Raw genomic sequence first — 21,972 nt, forward strand, 5'->3', positions numbered from 1 at the left:
TCACAGCGGCACTATTCATCAACCAGCCGCTACAGTATTTCTCTCTCACACAACCCGTCGCTACAGTGTTTTGGCTTCTTTTTTTCAGAGCGAACGGGGCATAATCTGAAACAGAAGAAGCTCTTTCAAACAGCCCAGTAAACCATAAGCCCAGCCCAGCCCAGCGCACGAGCTTTACAAAGCACCACGGACACGCTCCTCCTGTTTCCTGTAGGCTGTAGCCCGCTCCCCGCTCACACCGAAATTTGAAATCCTCCGAGTCCCCTCCTTCCACCGCCAGCGAACGAAGCAACCGCCGCCGCGCCATGGAGAAGATCTCCGTCGCCGTCCGCTTCCGCCCTCCCAACCCGGAGGCCGCCGACCCCTCCCCGGCCGGCGCCGGCGGGGGCGGCTACCGCGAGTGGCGTATCGACGACACCCGCGTTTCCCTCCTTCACCGCGCCGCCGGCCCCGTCCCCGTCCCCGGTGCCTCCTTTGCCTTCGGTACGGATCCCCCTCTTCTTACGACCTCCCTCTCCTTACTCTCGCCCTCGACCCCTAAACCCGCCCGCTCGTGCCTCCTTCCTTGGGCTGCTTGGTCGGTTGGCTCCGCAGACCACGTGTTCGACGGTGCGGCGACCAACGAGCGGATCTACGGCGCGCTCGTCCGGGAACTCATCGGCGCCGTCGTCGGCGGGTTCAACGGCACCGCCTTCGCCTACGGCCAGACCAGCAGCGGGAAGACGTTCACCATGAACGGCTCCGAAGCCGACCCCGGTATCATTCCCCACGCCGTCCGCGATGTCTTCGACACCGTGCGCCAGGTGGGTTGGTTGGTCGATTAACTGCTCCCTGAACAAGACGGTGTGATTGTTAGATTGATTGCTGCGATCGTTTCTGATGCACGTGAGTGATTTGTTGGGTTTGGTTCTGCCTGGGTCAGGCCGACGACCGCGAGTTCCTCATCCGGGTGTCCTACATGGAGATCTACAACGAGGAGATCAACGATCTCTTGACAATTGAGGGCCAAAAGCTGCGGATTCATGAGAGCTTAGAGGTAAGTGCTCATTTGGATATTTTATCTCTGATTTCTGGACAGGTTTTTGTAATAATGAAAATTTATTGTTGCCTATAGCGTGGAGTGTATGTGGCCGGTTTGCGGGAGGAGATTGTGAACAGCGCAGAGCAAGTGCTTGAGCTCCTCCAGCTTGGAGAAGGCACATTTCTGTCCCTATGGTTTATTTTTCACCATATGCGAAACATGTGTAACCGTTTGTTACTATTTCTTTTTGTTTTTAGCGAATAGGCATTTTGGAGAGACCAACATGAATGTGCGGAGCAGTCGGTCACACACTATTTTCAGAATGGTATAGAATTCTGAATTCCAAAATAGTTCTGTAATATAGCCGATCCAAGACTATTTTCTGTAGCTGAATGGAAGCGATAACTAAATCAAGAATGTTCTGTTTATATTGGCAGGTAATTGAAAGCAGCGGTAAGGACCAGACAGACTCTGGGGATGCTATTCGCGTATCTGTTTTGGTATGTACTGGTCACTCTATACTCAGGTATCATGTATGTAGTTATAGTAAATGTGTAGAAAATATTGTGATTTACACTTTTTTTTCATCTAGAATTTGGTGGACCTTGCTGGGTCAGAAAGAATCATGAAGACAGGGGCAGAAGGGGTACGTTTAAATGAGGGGAAGTATATTAACAAGAGCTTGATGATTCTTGGAAATGTCATCAATAAGTTGAGTGAGAACGGAAAACAAAGGTACCTCTATAGAGTATTGCACAAGTTTCTTCCTCATGTGTTTCCCAAATCTATGACTTCCTTTAGGTGATGTTGGTGCAGAAAGTGGCTAACTAGTGAATATTTGTAGTTTTGCAGTCCGTTTTGATCGGAAGCGGCCGAGCGCTCAATGACACAGGATTTATACTGGTTCGGGCAACGTGCCCTACGTCCAGTTAGGGTCGGTCGGTGACTTTATTCCTGAGCCTAGACGCTCGAAGCCGTAGCCGGATGTCGCCTATCCCGTTGACGCGAGTTCGGAGTCGCGGTCCCTTGGCATTTAAGCCCCCGAGCCCTGTCGGGCCTTCGTGGGGGTTGTGAGTTGTTTTTGCGCTTCCCCATTCGGTTCCTCACAACCGTAGGGGCTGAGTTTCGTCGCCTGTCCCGATCGCTCGGGCTCGAAGACTAGCTCGGTGAGCTCGCTAACGGGTGCGATCGAGTGGAATCCGGGTTCGTCGTTCATGACGGGGTCCGCATAGCTCTCTTGTGGCATTCCACTACTCCTTTACCTGCTACCCGGCAGATGCCTAGGTCGTTCCGTAGAGCGACCCGGGTGGCCTGATGGCCTCCCCTCGATGGGGATTCTGTGGGTCTGGCGAGAGGTTCAGGATCGAATGAGAATGTTGAGATGACTCGGTCTGCCAGACCGGGCGAAGGCCGCACGGTGCTCATCTACGGTTTTCTCCCCTGGCTTTGTTTGGTTGTTCATGTCGACTGAGGCAAGCCACCGCTTCGTGGCGCAACATGGAGCGTTCTAGTGCATTTCGCTGCACGTGCGATGCTTAGTTCCCGAGCCCCCGGGCGGTTCATGCCCTAATCGTCCGGGGGGTTCAGGCGTATGGAATGAAATGCGCGTATGGATATATGAATGTTTTAAATTGAAATAGGGGGGCTTTGATAGTGTTTTACCTTGAAGACTTGAGAGACAGGGTTCGTCGGGCTTCAGTCGGGAACGTCCGTCCGGGACCTACGCTCGTCAATCGTGGGTTAGCCCTCGTGTGAACAGTTTTGTATTTAATGAACATATGCTTACCTTGATGACCTGAGAGACGGGGTTCGGAGAGCTTCAGTAGGAAATGTCCGACCGGGACCCGTGCTCGTCATTCGAGACGGAGTCGGGATGGCCCGCATGGGGCGCCCCTTCGCTTCCTACCTGTATTTCAGGTGCTTATCCTGAGTGAATCGATCGACTCAGGAGGCTGGTTGATCTATCCTGGGTGACTCGATCGACTCAGGGAGGTCTGGTTGTCTCTCGGCGGAGATTTCGTGTGGTGGTGCCTGCACGATTGGAGCGACGGAGTTTGAAGAGCTCTAGTCGGAAACGTCCGACCGGTACCTGTGCTTGTCAATCGTGGGTTAACCCTTGTGTGAACTGTTTGTACTAATGAACACATGCTCATCTTGGCGACCTGAGAGACGGGGTTCGAAGAGCTCTAGGCGGAAAAGTTCGACTGGGACCTGTATCTCAGGTGTTTATCCTGAGTGAACCGATCGACTCAGGAGGCCGGTTGATCTCTCCCGGCGGAGATTTCGCTGTTGGATCTCTCTAGGTCTGGCCTAGGGAGACGGGGAGTCGTCCGCGTGCGGTGGTGCTTCGGTTTTCGTGCCCAGCGCACGGTAGTGGTTGATCGTGTGGTAGTGGTGGGCCATGGCCAGGCCATGTCCCGTCTGATCAGGAGCCGTTCCATCGAGCAGGGCACGTCTTATCTGCATTAAATGAAAGAAAGAGAAAAAATCTTGCCCCGTCGTTCCGGCTTCCCTGATCGGTGCGTCCCTCTGTAACCGCCGCTCCCTTTTCCTTAAGTAGGAGAGGGGAGAAGGTTTTCGTTCCGCTCTCTTGCCTGTTCTTCGTCTGCCGCCGCCTTCTCTCCTCTTTGCCGTGAGCGTTTCTGAGAGCTGCGGAGGTTTATAGGAAAGAAGGGGAGAGAGCAAGAGAGAAGAGAGGTACTCATAAAATGTCGGACTGGAGGCCGTCCACCGTGAGGGCGTCGGTGCTGGAGGCGTTCGTCGCGAAGGGGTTCCTACCGCCGCATGAGGTGGCGCACTGGAGGGTCCCTGGGAAGTAGGAGTTCCCGCAACCTCGTCCCGATGAGGTGGTGTCTTTCCTTCCCTTCCACGAGCGTGGATTAGGATGTCCCGGGGGCTATATCCATTTGCTGGTAGCTATTGACAAGTTCTCCAAGTGGATCGAGGCTCGTCCGATCACTCGAATCAAATCCGAGCAAGCGGTGCTGTTCTTCACTGATATCATCCACAGGTTTGGGGTTCTAAACACCATCATCACTGACAATGGGACATAATTCACCGGCCACAAGTTCCTGACGTTCTGCGATGACCACCACATCCGTGTGGCCTAGTCGGCCGTAGGATACCTTAGGACAAACGACCAAGTAGAACGTGCCAACGATATGATCCTACAGGGTCTCAAGCCAAGAATATACACCCGGTTGAAGAAATTTGGCAAGAAATGGCTTGCCGAACTCCCGTCGGTCATCTGGAGCCTGAGGAACACTCCGAGCCAAGCCACGGGGTTCACACCGTTCTTCCTGGTCTATGGAGCCGAGGCTATCCTCCCCACTGACTTGGAGTACGGTTCCCCGAGGCTACAGGCCTACAACGAGCAAAGCAACCGCACTGCCCGCGAGGACGCCCTCGACCAACTGGAGGAAGCCCGAGACGTTGCGCTGCTACACTCGGCCAAGTACCAACAAGCCCTACGACGCTATCAAGCCCGGCGCATTTGAAGCCGAGACCTGAAAGTGGGCGACCTGGTGCTGAGACTGAGGCAGAGCAATAAGGGCCGCCACAAGCTGACTCGCCTTGGGAAGGGCCATACATCGTCGCCCAAGTGCTAAAGCCCGGGACCTATAAGCTAGCCTACGAGAAGGGCGAAATTCTCACCAATGCTTGGAACATAGAACAGCTACGTCGTTTCTACCCTTAAACTCCCAAACATTGTATACATTATTTCTCGAAATACAATAAAAAAGCGTTCTTTAGTTGTTCTAATTTTTCGAGAACCCCCCGAGCCCATCGAGGGGGGATCGACGTTACGATAACGCTATAAGGGCGACTTGGCTCTGCCTCTGCAGAACCGAGCCTCCCTCGGGGGCTAGAAGAGGGGACCCCCCTAAGTCCTAGTCATCGTTTTTAGTCGTTTTTCAAAAAAAATTTCTACGCCAAACTCTCTCGCGTACTCTGACAAATCGATTGTAAAAAATCTAAGGACCGAAAGTCTGTCTCAGGGCCAAAAGGCCGGCCGAGCCGCGAGACGGCCTACGCCTCTGGGCTACGGCAACTCCCTCATCACCTTTTGCCCGAAGGGTAGCTTAGGCTTCGAGGAAGTTTTTTGCAAAAGATATGTTCAGATATGTTCAAAGACAAGACAGAGGGTAGAGGCTTGGAAATACAATAAAAAACGATTAAAAAGCATATACACACAAGTACTTTGAAAGGCCTCGATGGCCACAAGCGTCATGGTACGATGATGTAAGTCCTAATCTATTTACATGGCCCCTTTGGCCCAGGTCAAAACTCAGGGTCGCCAGCGTCGGCGGTCGGCGTAGGAGGAACCACCTCTTTTTCGAACAACCTGGCCAGTGCCGTGCCAGGGGCCTCAGCCGCCTCCACCATATTCATGACCTCCTCCTCGGCCTTCTCGTCATTCTCAGCCACGACGTAACCGTCGCTGACGGCCTCGAGGTCAATGCCGGCGTAGTGCGAGGAGACGACGACCAGGGCGCGCTTGACGCCCGTATGCAGCGCCCCCCGGAGCCGCTCGTGGACTCGACCGCTCAACGCGATCAAGCGGCTCCCGAGGGAGCTGCCCGAATCGACCCCCCGACCTCCATGGCCTCGCAGGCGGTACGGGCGGCGCTCCGCAGCGCGTTGTGCTCCTGGATCTCGGCCTCGAGCACCGCATGCACTGCGACGGAGGTCTCAGCTGCCTGGGAGGCCTCCCTCTTCAATCCTGCGCCAAGACAAGCGGGATGGGGTTAAGCACGAAAGAAAACAAGCCGAACAGGGGCGCAAGCCTATGAGACTCATCCTCGGCTTTCTCCCTCCTGTTTTGGACCTCGACCCGAGAGGCCTCGGCCGCCCTGGAAGCCTCCCTCTCCAGCTCTGCGTCACATCGGGGAGTTGGGGGTCGAACACAAGAAAAAGAAATATAACAAGGGGCGGTTTCTGAACAGGACTCACCCTTGGCCTTTTCCTTCCAGGCTAAGGCCTCGACCTGGGAGGCCTCAGCCACCTTGACAGCCTCCGCCAGGGCACCTTTCGTCAGCAGGTGCGCGCCCTGCTCCGCCTCCAGCTGCTCGGCGACGGCCTTGGCAGAGGCCGCCTCTTGTTCGGCCCGGGACTTGAAGGTGTCCCGCTCGTCGGCACCCGGGTCAGCTCCTCCAGCTCCAGGATCCGCGCCGCCAAAGGGGCGGCCTGCTCCCGAGCCGTGGCCGCCTCGGCCTTCATGTCAGCACAGCGAAGGCGGAGGTCCTTCACCTCCGCGCTCCGCGCCGACAGAAGCTCATTAGCATTGGCGAGCTGGTCCTTCTGCAGTCGGAGCTGGTCCCAGATGTCCCTCTCCCGCCGGAGGAACATCGACTTCTCAAAGGACCGGGCCTCGAGCTCCTGGATAGGCAGAACAAACGTCAAGCACTGCGAGAAAACTCAGGAAAAAAATGACACAGCACGAGAAAAGAAAGCGCGTACCTGGGCAACGCCGGGCAGGTTGTCAGCCACGATGGACAGCGCTGTCCGCAGCGATCGCTCCGCCAGCCGGCGGAATTGCTCGAGGGAGCCCTAGTGCCTCCCCTCGTCTACGTCCTCGACGGCGAATAGAGGTTCCCCCTCAGGATCGTCCCGGCTCCGCCACAAGACACGCGGGCTATCTCACCCGCGGGGCTCGGGTCGTACCCGGACGAGGGCCGAGCTCCCCTTGCTAGAAGTCAGAGCTGGCTGCTCCGCGGTGCTGGCCGCCTCGGCGTCCGCCACCTCCTTCTCCCGGGAAGTATCGTCGGAGGAGATTGAATGAACCTCCTCCTCCTGGGCGCTCTCCTGCGACGGCGGTGGGTCTTGGACTGGGGGTGGTACCGAAGCTTGCCCCGCCTCCGTCTCCGCATCCTAGGCCGCCGGCTCCGCAGCGCCCAAGCCGGTCTCCGCCACCTCGGCCTCGGTGGTCCCGGGAGCTCCAGCCTTCGCCACCTCGGCCTCGGTGGTCCTGGGAGCCTCGGCGTCCGCCACCTCGGCTTCGGAAGCCCCGGCCTCCGCCGCCTCGGCCTCGGAGGTCCTAGGGGCCTCGGGCTCGCCCTCGGTGGCCTCAGCGATTGAAGGCGCCTCGGCTTCACCTGACTCGAGGGCCCCGGCCTCGCGGGGCGTAGGCGCCTCCTCCCCCGCCTGCTTCGTGGCCGCCTCGGTAGCCTCTCCTTGGGCGACCGGCTCCTTCGGGTCGGCCCTGGCCGACGCCGCGCCACGTTGCATAGAGGCCTGCGCGTCCACCACCCATCGGGCGGTGGACCTTGTGCTCACGTTAAGCGCCTTAAGTGGCGCTAGGGCGGGCGCTTCCGCCTGACGCTTCCGGCTGAAGACAAAACACTCACGAGGTCAGCATACGACCAAAGAACGAGTGGGAGATGCTGCAAACTCCACTGACAAAACACTTACCTCGAAATGGGAAGCAATAGCTTCCGTACCGCGTCCCTCGTCCTCGGCAATGGCGGTGGCGGCGGCAGTGGCACGGCCCCCCGTGTCCGCCGGTACCGGCCGGCCCTCGTCGGACTCCAACGACCCCTCGGCCCTCTGTGGAGGCGGTTGAGTCGCCCCCGCCGTCGCCCGCTCCACCTCCGCCGTCGAGCACATCGGGCTGACAGCGCGCTTCCCCGACGCCCGTGTCTTGGGCGTGTCGGCCTCGGCCCCGCGGCGGGCGATCGCCAGCCTCGAGGCGCCCTCACCTCCTCCTGGAGACGCTAGGCCGCTCGCCGACGCCCCGGGCGCCGTCTCCCTGACGTTAGGGAGGTGGTCCAGGGGACCCCGCCCCGCCTCGCTCTCGTCGTCATTGCTCGAAAAATCCATCGACGACGATGACGGAGACGGCTCCTTGAAAGCTCTAGTTTGGTTTTGGTGAATTGATGAAACTCTAAGTGCTAACCTAGTTTATCAAGTGCTCATGACATAGATAGCACACTTTAAGTAGAAGAAGCTAATGAAGATCACAGCATGACAATGGTGATGGCATGGCGATGATCAAGGGCTTAAACTTGAAATGAAGAAAGAAAAACAAAAAGCTCAAGGCAAAGGTATAAACCATAGGAGCTATTTTGTTTTAGTGATCAAGACACTTAGAGAGTGTGATCACATTTAGGTTTAATAGCCGTACTATTAAGATGGGTGAAACTCGTATCAGAATGCGGTTATCAAAATGCCACTAGATGCTCTAACTCATTGCATATGCATTTAGGATCTAGTGGAGTGCTAACACCCTTGATAACATTTGTGATAATATGCTAACGCATGTGCACAAGGTGTTTGCAGGGTTGAAAATATGCCACTAGATGCTCTAATTCATTGCATATGCATGTGCACATTTGTGAAAATATGCTAACGCATGTGCACAAGGCGATTTTGGAAAAATAAAATGTCTATTTTTTATTGCGTCGGATGCAAAATTCTTGGTGGTTGGCACATTTGAGCAAGGGTGAAGAAGTTAGAGTTGAAATAGAGTTGGTCGAAATGATGCTGGCGTCGGTCTACTGACCGGACGCTGGGTCACTCAGCGATCGAACGCTGAAAGGCTGCGTTCGGTCGAGCTGTCAGACGGCACAGTGGGTAGGGTTGAGCACCGGACGCTGGTCTACGTCCGGTCGAAAAAACATGCCTCGGGGAGCTTACTGGAAACGACCGGATGCTGGGGCTTCAGCGTCCGGTCAGTTTTGACCGGAGCGTCCGGTCAGCTTCGTAGCCATTGGAATCTGACGAACAGCGTTTGAAGCTGGTGACGCGTGGCGTCCATCGGGCGACCGGACGCTGAGGGCCAGCGTCCGGTCAGTATGACCGGAGCGTCCGGTCAGAGCGCGTTTTGCCCAGTGAAGGGGTATAACGGCTCTATTTGATGGGGGCTCTATTTATAGCCCCATGGCCGGCTCAAGGGATAACACTTGCACATTTTCATTGACATAGCAACCTTGTGAGCCTAGCCAAAGGACTCCCACTCATCTACATCATTGATTCATCATCATAGTGAAATTGGGAGTGATCCAAGTGCATTGCTTGAGTGATTGCATCTAGAGGCACTTAGTGATCGTGTTTCGCTGCGGATTTCGCTTGTTACTCTTGGTGGTTGCCGCCACCTAGACGGCTTGAAGCTGCGAGAATCGTCGATCGGAAGTGGTGATTGTCTCCGGCTCCGATCGTGGTGATTGTGAGGGGTTCTTGACCTTTTCCCGGCGGAGCGCCAAAAGGTACTCTAGTGGATTGCTCGTGGCTTGTGTGAACCTCATCTTGTGTTGGTTGTGCGGCACCCTATTGAGGGTTTTGCGTATGAAGCCAATTAGCGTGTGAACCTCCAAGTGAGTAAATTGCCACAACGAGGACTAGCTTGCCGGCAAGCAAGTGAACCTCGGTAAAAATCATTGTGTTCATCATTGATTCCGAGGTGATTGATCATCATTGTTATTCATCTTCGTGATTGATTGGTTCATTCATCTACACGGCGGTATAACCCTCTTGACCACTCTCTTTACTTTACCGCAAATTAGTTGACAAGCTCTTTAGTGTAGCTAGTTGTGAGAGCTTGCATGCTTGGTTGGTGTGGCTCTTTAGTTAGCCTTTGAGAGCACACTAACATAGGGTAGTGTCATTGCTCTTGTGTAAATTAACACTATCTAAACTAGAATTGTGGTAGGTGGCTTACATTTTAAGTAGGCTAGCGCAACACTCGCTTCGCCTCATAATTGTCTAACCATTTGGTTAAGTGTTGTTGTAGAAATTTTTATTAGGCTATTCACCCCCCTCTAGCCATTAGGACCTTTCACTCCTTCGGGAGACCGTCGCGCCCCTGTTGCCGGCGACGTTTCTCCAGCTCGTCGCGCTCGAGGCTCTTCCTCTTGCGCCTTGCCTCGTCGGCGTCCTTCCGCTCCTTGTACGCCTCGGCGTGCCCCCATATCTCCGCTCGCCGCTCTGCGTCCTCGGGAACGGGCGGCGGGGAGGCTCGCACATCCCTCATCCCCTGCAGGAACAACAAACGCAAATAAGGGAACAGATTGAAAACGTAAGGAGCAAGGAGGCCTCGGGGGCTGTAGCGACGCGTGACTCACCAGAGAGATGTACCCCCACGACGGGCGCATCGGGAACGGGGTCAGATCACTGCTCCTCTGCTGCCCCTCCGCCGTCTCTCTCACCCGACGCAGAATCTCTTCGTCGTAAAGGGCGACGGCGGACAACTGGATGCCGTCGATCGGCTCACCCTGTGTCATCTTGAACAGGCGTTGCCGTCGAGCCATCAGGACGCCGTAAGGCCGCGGCTACAGGTTGGACTGATCAGCCAACGGGACGCCGTACCTCCACCTCTCTGGCTGGCTCTCCATGACCCGCCCGGTACAGGGGGGAAGCTCGCCGTCATCATTGCGGAGGTAGAACCAGCTGTTGTACCAGCGGCGGTTGGACGACGCGAGCTGGGCCGGCATGTAGAAGGGCTGCTGGTCTTGGCGCACTGGGAGAGTGCAGTCGCCGGCCCTCAACGCCTTCCGCGTGCCCATCGTGCCCGCCGGCTTGGTGGTGAGCCCCGCCCGAAAGAAGTGGAGCCACAACTCCCAGTGGGGGGCAATGCCCAGGTACCCCTCGCAGACGGCGACGAAGATCGCCGCCTGCGCGATGGAGTTGGGGTTGAAGTTGTGGAGCTCCACGCCGTAGTAATGCGGGAGCGCCCGCATGAACCGGTCCGCCGGCAAGCCGAGGCCGCGCTCGTGGAAGGCCACAAAGCTCACGATGTAGCCATCGCGTGGCCTCGGCTCCAGCTCGTCCCCCGGAGCAATCCACTCCGGTCTGTTGGGGTCGGTGACCGGACGGAGGAGACCGTCGTCGACGAGCGACTGCAGCGTCGCCTCGGACACGTCGGACGGACCCCAAGGATCCGCCTGGAGGACAATAGCGCCGCCGGCCATGGGTGCGGTGGAGAATGTGGCTACGACGGTAAGGCGTGCTCTCGCTATCTCTCTCTCTCTCCTTTCCTCCCCCTTCTCCCTTCTTCTCCCTGGCGCTCTCTTCCTCTGTTCTTAGCAACCGCTCGAGGGCAGTAAGGGCGAACCCAGGCGAAAAAGGTAAGGAGGGGCAGGGCGCGGCTCGTCACGTATTTATGAGGGAGGAAAGAGGGCAAAACGGGCGGGCGACGAAACCGGGAAAGTTTCCCTCAGATCTAGCGTAGTTAATCCGGATCCGACCAAACCGCCCACGCGCCCACCTTTTTCTTATTAACCGCGCGCACACAGTAACGTCCCATCCGCAGACGTCGCGTCGCATTCGACCACAGCGACGGCAGGCGCCGTTCCGTCTCCTCGAGGAACCGCCTCAAAAGGCACACCCGCCGTCGTCAGCCGATGAGAAGGGAATATCCCCCACCGATTCTTTTTAGACTAAGGAACTAGGCACCGAGCCCGTTACGGTCTAGGGGTTCGAAGGCTGGGCCCCCGAGGGTCTCGACAGCCGCCCCAGGACAAACAGAGTCAGGGATGAATATGGGCGAGCCCGTACATGGCCGAGGCCTAAGCAAGCAATTGCTTGGTATGCCCTAAGTCGTGTCCGAGACCGGCAGGGAGGTCTCTGAATGGGATCCCACCGTAGGGAGGCACCGAGCCCTCGGGGCCAATCGAACGGTCCTGGGACCCACTAGAGAAGCCCTCTGATACTTTTGGAGTGCGTCTCTGGACCGCTAGCCGACCCCTATCGAATGGGGCACGGGCCTCCACTCGGACTTACCCGGTAACAGCTCATTGGAGGTGTCACTGCTCGTCCACTGAGGGTAGCCTGACATACTCCACCTCTCCTTTCGAATGAAAAGGATATGTGAGGGCCGCACAAAAAAGACAGAGAAACTCTTGATCGCCCTCTTCCTCTAAGCAGAGGCTTGGGGGCTCTTCCTACAACCAAGCCGAGGCCCAGCGACCCGAACTCGCACTTGGAGGCTCGGCAAACGCGATAAAACTCCTCACTCAACATGAAAAAAGCCCCTGGAGAAATAAATCCACTCCTCCAGGACCTCAGGGGCTACACACCCGGCGGGTGCGCTCGCGCGCACCCACCGAAGACTCGAGTATGAAACACCATCCCGTCAGGAGCTGCCGCGAGCCAAGTCTCGTCAAAAGCTCTGGGAGAGCGCCCACACTCTTCCCGAGGCGCGGGGGTTACTGTCGGGTACCATAAAAAGGGGTCCCCTAAGCAAGAACCGAAAAAATCGCTTAGACCTTGTAAATATCGAAGCTAACAGACAACCATCGACGAACCCCCAACTTATCCGAGGCCCGGCTGGACCATCCGGCCCACCTCGAACAATATCCGAGCTCACCCGAAGCGGGCTCGGCCAAGAACGAAACCACGAGGCCTTGGACGAGGTACCGGTTTTTCGACTCGCCCGAGGCCCTGCGCCACAAGGCCTCGGACGAGGTATCGATTCTCCGACTCGCCCGAGGCCTCGCGCCACGAGGCCTCGGACGAGCATCCAGTTACCGACTCGCTCGAGCCCGGCTCGGCATCAACCCTGTCACCGCCGCCTTGACCGACTTCTCTGACGGGACGTCACATCCAACTAACGCGTCCAACCACTCCCGCGACGTCAGCTGAACGACGGCACGATACAGCGGAGTGGCCGACGAGACGGGAGCCACAACGACGCCATGCTGTCCGGGACAGGACGGGGCAGGGGTTACAGGCCGCTGTGCTCGGCACTGTGCTGCCTAACCCCTGCTCCAAGGACAGCGCGGCGTGAAAAGTCAAGTCCGGGTCCCTATAGCCTCGGAATCAACGTACAAGACCAACTGCACCCTCCGAGCCTCGGCTATCCACTTCCGGGCTCCTGTAGCCTCGGGACTCGCGCCCGCCGAGCCCCCCACAATGGTTCAGCCTCTGCACCAACTGGGCCTCGGCTCTCTACGTTGTCAGCACTCTAGGACCGGCACGTCGTCTGCAGTACGCGCCATGCCCTGCGTCAAGCTGCAGGAGCTCCCACGTCGTGCAAAGGGCCGAGCTCCTGTAGCCTCGGAATCAGCGCACCCGCGCCGTCGCATCTACCCAGCCTCGGCTCTCCGCGCCGGTCAAACATACAGTGACCAGCACGCCTCCAACAGAAGAAGGCGCGCATGCCACAACAGGAGCTCCCACGTCGCACAGGATCAGGCGTGACCGGCGCGTCGCTCCAGTGAACCGAGGACAAGACCGCTTCACCGACCATGCCGCCACAGTGACGAGCTGCAGGGTTCAGACATACCGCCTCTGCTCACAAAACGCCACGTAGCAAATACATGTACCGCCCCTGTGCCTCCCTTCGACTATAAAAGGGAGTGACTAGAGCCGCTTCTAAGGAGATCAGACTCACAGGTGCAAGCAACGCACAATGCTTTGTAACACATACGTTCCCTCACTGCAAGAGATCGACATCTCAAGCAACCCACGCCACTCTACGCAGAGACTTGGGACTAGCTCCCTCTCTCGCTCAGCTTGTAAGCCCCTACTACAAGCATCTCGGTGCAAGGAATACAAGATCGCTCTCTCAGACTGGACGTAGGGCACCTATTGCCTGAACCAGTATAAACCTTGTGTCTCTTTGCATCACCATCCGGGATTAGGGGCACGCAGTACACTTTCACTAGTCGGTTGAGGACCCGCCGGACCAAAACACCGATATGCCCCTACAATACTTTGTGTCAGGGTGGCTGCAGAGCACTGTTTCGTGCAGGGTATGGTCCCTGGTACAGTGGTTTTGACTTTGTGAGCCATGCCTTGCCTTTCTCCACACGTCTTCTGGTTCCTTCCGAACGGGGAGCCCTCGGTCGGATGACTCCAGTCGGCTCTTAGTGCGTCGGTTGGAGAAGAGCGGTGAGCGGGCTTCCCATGAGCCCCGGTCGCGGGGTCGGAGTCGCGGGGTCGGAGAAGTTGATGAGCGGGCGCCTTTTCTTAAGGGTAGACGTTTCGGTCGACGACTGGACTTCCCTTACGGCCCGTTGTGTTTTAGTTTTTTGGGCCGGCCCATGAAATATGCGTTGTTTTCCTTGGCCGAGCCCGGGCGTGGAAGCCGGTCCTCGAGGGACCCCGGGTTTATGAACCCGACAGGTGGAGTGTGCTAAATTTGATGGAAAATCAATCTAGAGATGTATATGTTAGATGACAGTATGACACAGGATAGCTGGCCCAATGGGCTGCTCGGCTGATGTCCCTATGGGCCATGCGCCCGGTTGTAATTAGGATGGTTATGATTGATTCGTTATAGGCAAGGACTACCATTAAGTGTTCTGTTTCTATAAGCCAAACCCTAGGTCATTCTTGACTATATTTGTGTAACCTTTCATCCACCATAATTAATCCATTAATTCTGTGCCATAAGCCATATTCTCGCTTAAAATATACTTGTTTATATATTGTTTTTAATTGATCCTATTACTGCCTTAGGGTCTCTTAAGATCAATACCGAGTCCACTTTCTGTCAACAGCTCATGTGTTAGGATGATTTTGTTAGTGTATTAAACTCAAATTCATTATCCGAACTCCAAAGTACAAGTGGGAGCTTTCTTTATCATCTTTAATGACTTTTGAATCATTATAATAGTGTCTTTAGTGAAGAAACTGATACCTTCTCCACTTCTACTAGCTAGAGAAACACTTTTTTTGGTCTTGACAGTGTGCACTTCTGTACTGTAGTCAATCTGCTCATTTATTTATTTCTTCAGTGATCTCATTATTGCCTTGAGTTGTGTAGAGTTATCCCTTACAACAACAACAACAACAACATAACCTTTCAGTCCTAAGTAAGTTGGGGTAGGCTAGAGTTGAAACCCACCAAGACCCCCAAGTCATGATTCAGGCACTTCAATAGCTGCTTTCCGTGTAGAGTTATCCCTTATGGAGAGTTTTTGATCATTGTCGTATTCTTAATGAAAAAAGTTACTACCTTATGCAAGAAAAAGAAATAATTCATATTACTTTTACTCTAGTACAGGATGCAACAATCATATGAAACTTTGTAAGATCTATGTTTAATGGTATTTAGGTGAATATTTTTATGCAGAGGGCACATTCCCTATCGTGATAGTAAGTTGACGCGCATTCTCCAACCTGCACTTGGAGGCAATGCAAAGACATCTATCATCTGCACTGCTGCACCTGAAGAGGTTTGTCTATACACTTGCATTTGTTGCATCTGGGCAAACTGCTGTACTGACTAGTATTTTCTTTATTGTTGCACAATCTGAATAAAATTGACATTTAATCTACAGATTCACATTGAGGAAACTAGGGGAACTCTTCAATTCGCAAGTAGAGCAAAATGTGTCAGCAATTGTGCCCAAGTAAATGAGGTATGTGTTAAATCTTCTAAAAAATGCTTGAGCTATGTTAGTGATTATTTTCATGTAAATGCATTGTGAGTGGTCATAGGTACATTGGTAGAATTTATTTTTTAGTTTATTGAAAGTGAAAATTGTATTCCAAATCTCTGGAATGCGTTCTTGTAAATGCTCTGATGCCAATCCAAAAATTGCTCCTGCTTCTATATTTGCAGTAAGGATAGTCTATTCAATTTTAGTTGTTAGCATATAGTTTATAAGTAGCAAGAGAACCTAACTTGGCCACTTTTGTGACAGATTCTAACAGATGCTGCTTTGCTGAAGAGGCAAAAGCTGGAGATAGAGGAACTTCGTAAAAAACTGCAGGTAGTTACTGTTAGGTTGGTATTGCTCTCCATAAGAGTATGAATTTGAGTCTTGATTTATGTTTCATGAATTTCAGGGCTCCCATTCTGAAGGGTTGGAGCAGGTTGTACTAAAACTACGGAATGACATGCACAAGGTGTGTAAACACTAATGGCTATAATAAAACTTTGTTTCTCATTAAATTATGATTATTCTACATACTGAAGGCGCATCAAAGAACTACTATTTTTTAAACTTGTATAAGTAAACCACAACTTTAATAACTACATAATAAAGCTACTTGTGTTCTTTTCATGTAGTCTGAACTTGAGCGTGATCGACTGGCCATGGAACTTGAAGAGGAAAAAAAGTTACGGGTGACTCTAGAACAACATTTGACTGAGCAACAGAAGAAGCTAGAGGCCATATCATCAGACCACTTTACCGATTCAATCCAGGTATATTTGATAGAGAAGAAACATGGTAACAAATAGTAATTTCAGTCTTGTATGGAAGGCTAAAAGCTGTCCACAGCACATGTCACTGATGGTCCATGTCTGTCACCATATCCACCCTCTTCCATCTTACTTTTAATATGCAAGTCCCTGGTGACAATGAAACTATATGTTTGCCTGTTGCAGCTGGATGCACTGAAAACTCCAGATTCGAAGTCTGTACCAGATGGCTTTGTTGCCTGTCGCTCACGTTATTCAAACGATGTTCAGTTCAGCCCATTACCTGAAAATTTGGATAATATTGCTCATGAAGATCTATGGACACGCCTCAACAAAGGTTGTGTTACTGATCTTGACATGCTTGAGATGACACCTGGTTTGAAACGCGAGGCATCCTTTATACAAGATACATCAGTAAGTTTTTCTCTGTTCCTGCATCATTGCTCTAATCTGTTTGTTTACAAATATTTTAGGCTGTCCATATTCATAGAACAAGAAAGTGATTAGGACATAAATTGTTACAAAAGTAGAGTAACAGACTACCAAGCAGGAACTAGATAACTTCGAATTCAATAGGGCTTGAACTTGGGTAGGGTTTGGTATTAACACCCATATCTCCCACCAACCTAGCTAGGATTTGAATGCGCTGGCTCACTATGTAACAGGTAACATAATCAACAGTTAGATCTTTTGCATCTTACCTATTTATCTGCCGCTACTTGCCAAGCAAGCATAGGCTAGTTAGTAAGCTCTCAATCCAACAAGAGACTGCTTCAGTGTCTAGAGTCATCAGGGGAAATGTGTCTTATAAAAATGGATAATATTGATCCAAGTTTTTGATCGTGGTAAACCATCTGAGGTCTGGATGGTTTTGATAAATTTGCTTCAAGAAGATGCAACATAGTTGAGTAAAAGGCACAAAAAAAAAAACATAGTTGAGTAAAGATACTTAATTCTAGCCACTTAGGAACGTCACCTCGTTCCTTTTCCTTCTCCATATATTACTGGGCCTGGGCCTGTTACCTGTAGCTTAAGAAGATCGAGAAGCTATAATTAATTGCTTATATTTCATAAAAAGATTGAGAAGCTAGTTCACCCTTCTGTTTCAGTTCAAATTTGCTTTCTGTTTCCATATAAGGAATATGTTGGAACTGAGAAATGACTTGCCTATTTCTCTGTCCCTTTTTGCTCTCTGCTTGCAGGCTGTGCCATTGGAGGAACCTACTGATACCAGATGCCATAGGTTAGAAAAGGAGTGCATCTCTGATCGGCAACAGCTTGAGGCATCGAAGGCACGATGCGCCAATCTCGAGAAAGAGCGCGACGTGCTGAGGGACCAGAACTTGTTCCTGCAACAGGAGCTCTCTGAGTCCAAGCGGGAGGCCGACAGCCTCGTGGCCGAGAAGCAGGCACAGCTGGATGACTTGAGGGCGAAGTGTGCGGCGTTCGAGAAGGATCTCTACACCACGAGGCAGGAGGCCCACCGCCTCGCCACTGAGAAGCAGGAGCTGACCGGGGAGCTGGGCACAGAGAGGCAGAAGCTGGATGAGCTGAAGCAGGATATCCGGGTGATTAGCCGCGGCTTCTTGCAGCGGGAAGGGCAGCTCACGTCGCTCTACACCAAGTCCAAGGCCATCCTGGAGAACTGCAAGACCTCCCAGGTAGCTACTCTGCCTTGACGGTTTGAGTGACACCGCGTGCACAGCTGGTGCTGGCTAAAGATAAAATCTCTTTGCTTCTGCAACCCTTCTTGCTTGCAGATCATGATCATGAGTTTGTGTGTTGGTTATAGATGTGCTGGGTCTCTTGTGAAAAAGTTCAGTGGAATATCGTTAGCCATTAGTTTTCTGTGAGCTTCAAATATTGTATGACCTGTGTGATTCTGTGAACGTGCCATGTAATATCATAAGGGCCCGTTCGGTTGGGGCTATTCCTGGTCGGAACGTATCCCGATGATGCATGGTCGTATAAAATACAGTAGTATTCCTGGCCGGATCTGTTCCAGGACTTGAATACGTGAAAACCGAAACGTGCCCTAAATGAGTATCAGATTGCCATCAGCTTAAAACTCATAGCATTACCTGTATCTACTCTAAAAACGGCTTGCATTTTCCCCTTTTACCTACTATTCCTTGGGTAAAAAAAAAACATGATGCCGTTTTTTACTATAGACGGCCTTTGAGGTGATTGAGTACAACTTATATTAAAATATAATACTAAACTATGATGTTGGCTACTGCAAAATAGAAAGACCATACGGGGTAGCATTATTATTGTAACACCCCAGGCACCACAACAACCCAGGATGTCACTAACATCCCTTCCCACATGCCAGAGCGCGAAAACTCAACATCAAACACCCATCAACAATGTAAACGTGGAAGCAACAATGGAAACAAAGCTATGATTAAAATAGGCCCCAACACAAACGTTATTATTGTCAACAAATGGCCACCAAGCTAGTTAACTCTAAGTTTACTACAACAAGACATAAGTATCATTATTATCTCTAAATGTAGGTGACATAGTGAAGATGTGCCGCTACTCCCATCCCTTCAAGCAAGCATCCAAATCAAGCACCTAGAAAGATAAGAGGGGTGAAAATAAATCTCAGCAAGTAAACTGCTTGAACATGTCATTCAAACTACAGGTTCATTAGACATCGATTTAAAGATAGAAGAATACATGTCATAAATAAATAAAGGTTCGTGATAAGAATATTTATCCAATGTAATTTCTATAAGGAAATAAAGGGCATTATATATGATAAATAAACCACCACCACAAATGAATAGAACAATACTCCTCATATAAAGAATAATCCTCATCTCCACTTCATGGCAACATAAAACTTCAATTCCAATAATTCTCAAAGAGTGCAAATGCAATGTATATGCATGTCCACTGCCTTTATACCCAACAAGGTATGAAGCTACATCGTACCCCTCCTCGGGCAACGTACGATACTGTGCCGGTACGGTCGTGACCATAGGTCAACAACATGATCCACAAGAGCACTCCGGAATAGTCAAATAACTTTCTCACCATCCTGACTCTAGAGCACTCCGGAATAGTTATATGACTTTCTCACCGACCTGGCTCGATGCATATGCTCATGACAAGAATGCTCATGATGCAATGATATGATGCAACTGCAAGTATACTTACTTCATCTTCCATATACATCCACAACCATAAAACATATCACTTACTTTCCGATGATAGACAAATTCTTACCACATATGTTGTATACCTCCACAATAATAAAATATATCACTGACCTCATGATGATAAACAAATGACAAAAGATTCAACATGAAGATCATAAATAAGTTACTTTAAACGATAAGTGAATTCATACTTAGATATATTATCTTGATTTAGTTAATGTTATGACAATCTGTGGGTAGATTAAATAACATGTTAAGCCATAGCAAACCACCGTACATTTACTTGCCTTCATTGAAGATCAAACACGTGAGCTAAGAATGATCCAAAGCACACCACCTATTTTAGAACAATGAACTCAGCACAAACACTCCAAATATCACTCATAAACAATATATGAAGCATTCAAATGTTCAAACCTACAATTGCCGAAAACAACCCCCACTTGACCCCGATAAAACAGCAGCAGTGCTGTTTCTGTTTTTTTTTGTATCTTTAAAACCGTAACAGCGATGATAGCAAATAAATACTCTACAAGCATCTACACATAACAAGCTACAACTTTAGTATTCAAACAAAGTTCAAAATTTGCCATCTACTATTGTTAAAACAGCCTACAAACTGACAGACATGTTCTGCCTTTAGCAGCAGCAACATTCTGTAAACAAAACCATATCTCCCAAGACATCCAACGAAAAATTCCGCAATTCTATCATAACATAGAAATGTCCATTCTCTATGTCTTTCGTATAATGAAGATTTGCATTAGAAGCATCTAACATCACATAATAAAGCTCTGAACTTTACTGAATGTTTCTGACAGTAAAACAGGACAGCCAAATTCCAAAATTCGTGTCTGGAGTTATACTCAACCAAAAATTATGTTCTTTACCATTACGGAAAGCTCATCAAAATACATATAACTTGTATTCATATCAAAAGCCTCAATTCAGCCAGGAAGAGGGTGTAACTGAATTTTTGACAGACTTGTACAGTAGAATTTAGAATTTCATATCTCCTAAACCATTTGGCCTAAAATCATGAAGTTGGACTTCATGGAAAGATTATGAAATTACCTAGAACTTTTATTTAGATCATGTCACGAGATTCTGGTGTTAAGATATGATAAAACTAAGTGCATCTAATACTGTCCAGAAATCTGACAGCACAAACCATCATCAAACAACGGTCATATCTTCCAAACTATAAGGGCTAAAAACATGATATCTATTTCCCAAAGAAAGATACCGAAGTATACTACTTAAATATAATTTTTCTATGATTTTTGGATACATAAAACAGCCCTAAACAGCACCCAACCCCACAACTACGCAATCTGGAATAACAGCAGGGTCTAATTACGAGATTAGAAACCTAACCCGTCAACTAATCCATCGAATACCGTAAACCCTAACATGGATTTCGCATCAAAGCAGTAGGGGAAAGCAAGATCTTACCCCAAACAGAGAGTACCACAAGGATCCAGAACATTAACCTCCCGTTTCCCTTCTTTCTTGCGATGATCTCCGATGCTACACATATCGCCGACTTGATCTACTCCATACATATCATCACCGTCAAGAACAACGAGGTGAAGAATGGAATCAATGAAAAACAGGAAGAAGAGATGATGCCTAACCAATTTTAGTTGAGAAATCGATACGGCGGTGATCTACTATCAAGTCCTCCCTCTCGTCTCTCGTCTCTCTTCTCTATTCTCTTCTCCGATCTTCTCTTCACGCAGCGGCTCATCAAGAGAATTAGGTTTGGTGGAGAAGAGACGGGGAGGACAGAAGGAAAAAGAAAGGAGAGCGTCGGTTCCTGCAGCGAAACCACAGTAAAGCACCCGCTACAGTAAACAATTTAGTGTTCATGTTTTTCCCTCTCCCTTCGACTTCTAACGACTGTATCTTTTTGATCCAAACATCAAACAAGGCATATGGGTAGTCAAATAGATTCGTTTTGACGAGGTCTTTGCATCCATGAACTCTGATCGACCATAAGAATTATTTCACTAAAAGTCAAATTTTGGTCAAACTTTAAAATATCTATCCGAGCTAGGTATAAAAAATATTTTTTTGTCATTCTGTAAACTACCATTATGCCTTTTACCATTCTACGCTTCTTGACATATAAAACATATTTTAGGATGTTACAATTATGTTCCAATCGACATATTGAAAAGGCTAAAGGTACTTTTTTGTGTGCCCGCAAGTACTAAGCTAGCCATAGAAAGGTCGGTAGAGGCTCAAACAACACATCTGTGCGTTACAAGATTCCCATTCACCCATCTGTGCCCATCAACAGTATCGAATCAACAACAGAGATGGAATCGATTCTGAATGGACATTGTTTTGTTCGGTCTTGTCAGTCAGACACTCACTTATATCTGAAGCAGCTTTAATTCCAAGATAGTACTCATTAAATTTCTCCTTCCGAGCAAGAGTAGCAACCTATAATCCATTAAAAGAAATGTGACATTTAATGCTTCCATGCTCTGGGAGAGTAGGCATGTTTGTTAAAGTCTCAATAATTCGGCTTTTTAAAAATGAAGCTGAATTGTGAATATTAACCTCTACACATGGTGCTGAATTTTCATTGATTCAACTATAGTTACTAGTAACACGTGAAGCCAAATAATGAATATTAGTATTTGAATATCTTGTTGAAGAGCAACATGTGAATCCGAATC

The 21,972-nt window shown here is 50.5% G+C and overlaps 1 protein-coding gene and 1 long non-coding RNA gene across 3 annotated transcripts; one reads left to right on the plus strand and one right to left on the minus strand.

Moving 5' to 3' along the window:
- Positions 1-233: 233 nt before the first annotated feature.
- LOC136485171 (kinesin-like protein KIN-7L) lies at positions 234-18,111 on the plus strand. Its single transcript, XM_066482106.1, has 14 exons — positions 234-483; positions 595-803; positions 923-1,036; positions 1,115-1,196; positions 1,279-1,346; positions 1,459-1,521; positions 1,614-1,756; positions 15,036-15,138; positions 15,244-15,324; positions 15,610-15,678; positions 15,755-15,814; positions 15,978-16,115; positions 16,299-16,526; positions 17,315-18,111. Exons 1-14 carry the CDS (start codon positions 306-308, stop codon positions 17,789-17,791), a joined length of 2,013 nt encoding a protein of 670 aa, XP_066338203.1. The 5' UTR covers positions 234-305; the 3' UTR covers positions 17,792-18,111.
- Positions 18,112-18,422: 311 nt separating this feature from the next.
- On the minus strand, positions 18,423-21,156 carry LOC136485172 (uncharacterized). Of its 2 annotated transcripts, XR_010766341.1 has the most exons (4): positions 20,920-21,156; positions 20,738-20,834; positions 19,570-19,619; positions 18,423-18,692 (listed from the first exon to the last, which is right to left on the minus strand). It is a non-coding gene; the product is annotated as an uncharacterized lncRNA (long non-coding RNA). The 2 variants fall into 2 exon arrangements; XR_010766342.1 differs by lacking the exon at positions 19,570-19,619 and having other exon boundaries at positions 18,427-18,692.
- Between the last annotated feature and the right edge of the window lie 816 nt (positions 21,157-21,972).

Source organism: Miscanthus floridulus, chromosome 10 (genome assembly GCF_019320115.1).
Source record: "Miscanthus floridulus cultivar M001 chromosome 10, ASM1932011v1, whole genome shotgun sequence".
Classification (NCBI taxonomy): Eukaryota; Viridiplantae; Streptophyta; class Magnoliopsida; order Poales; family Poaceae; genus Miscanthus; species Miscanthus floridulus.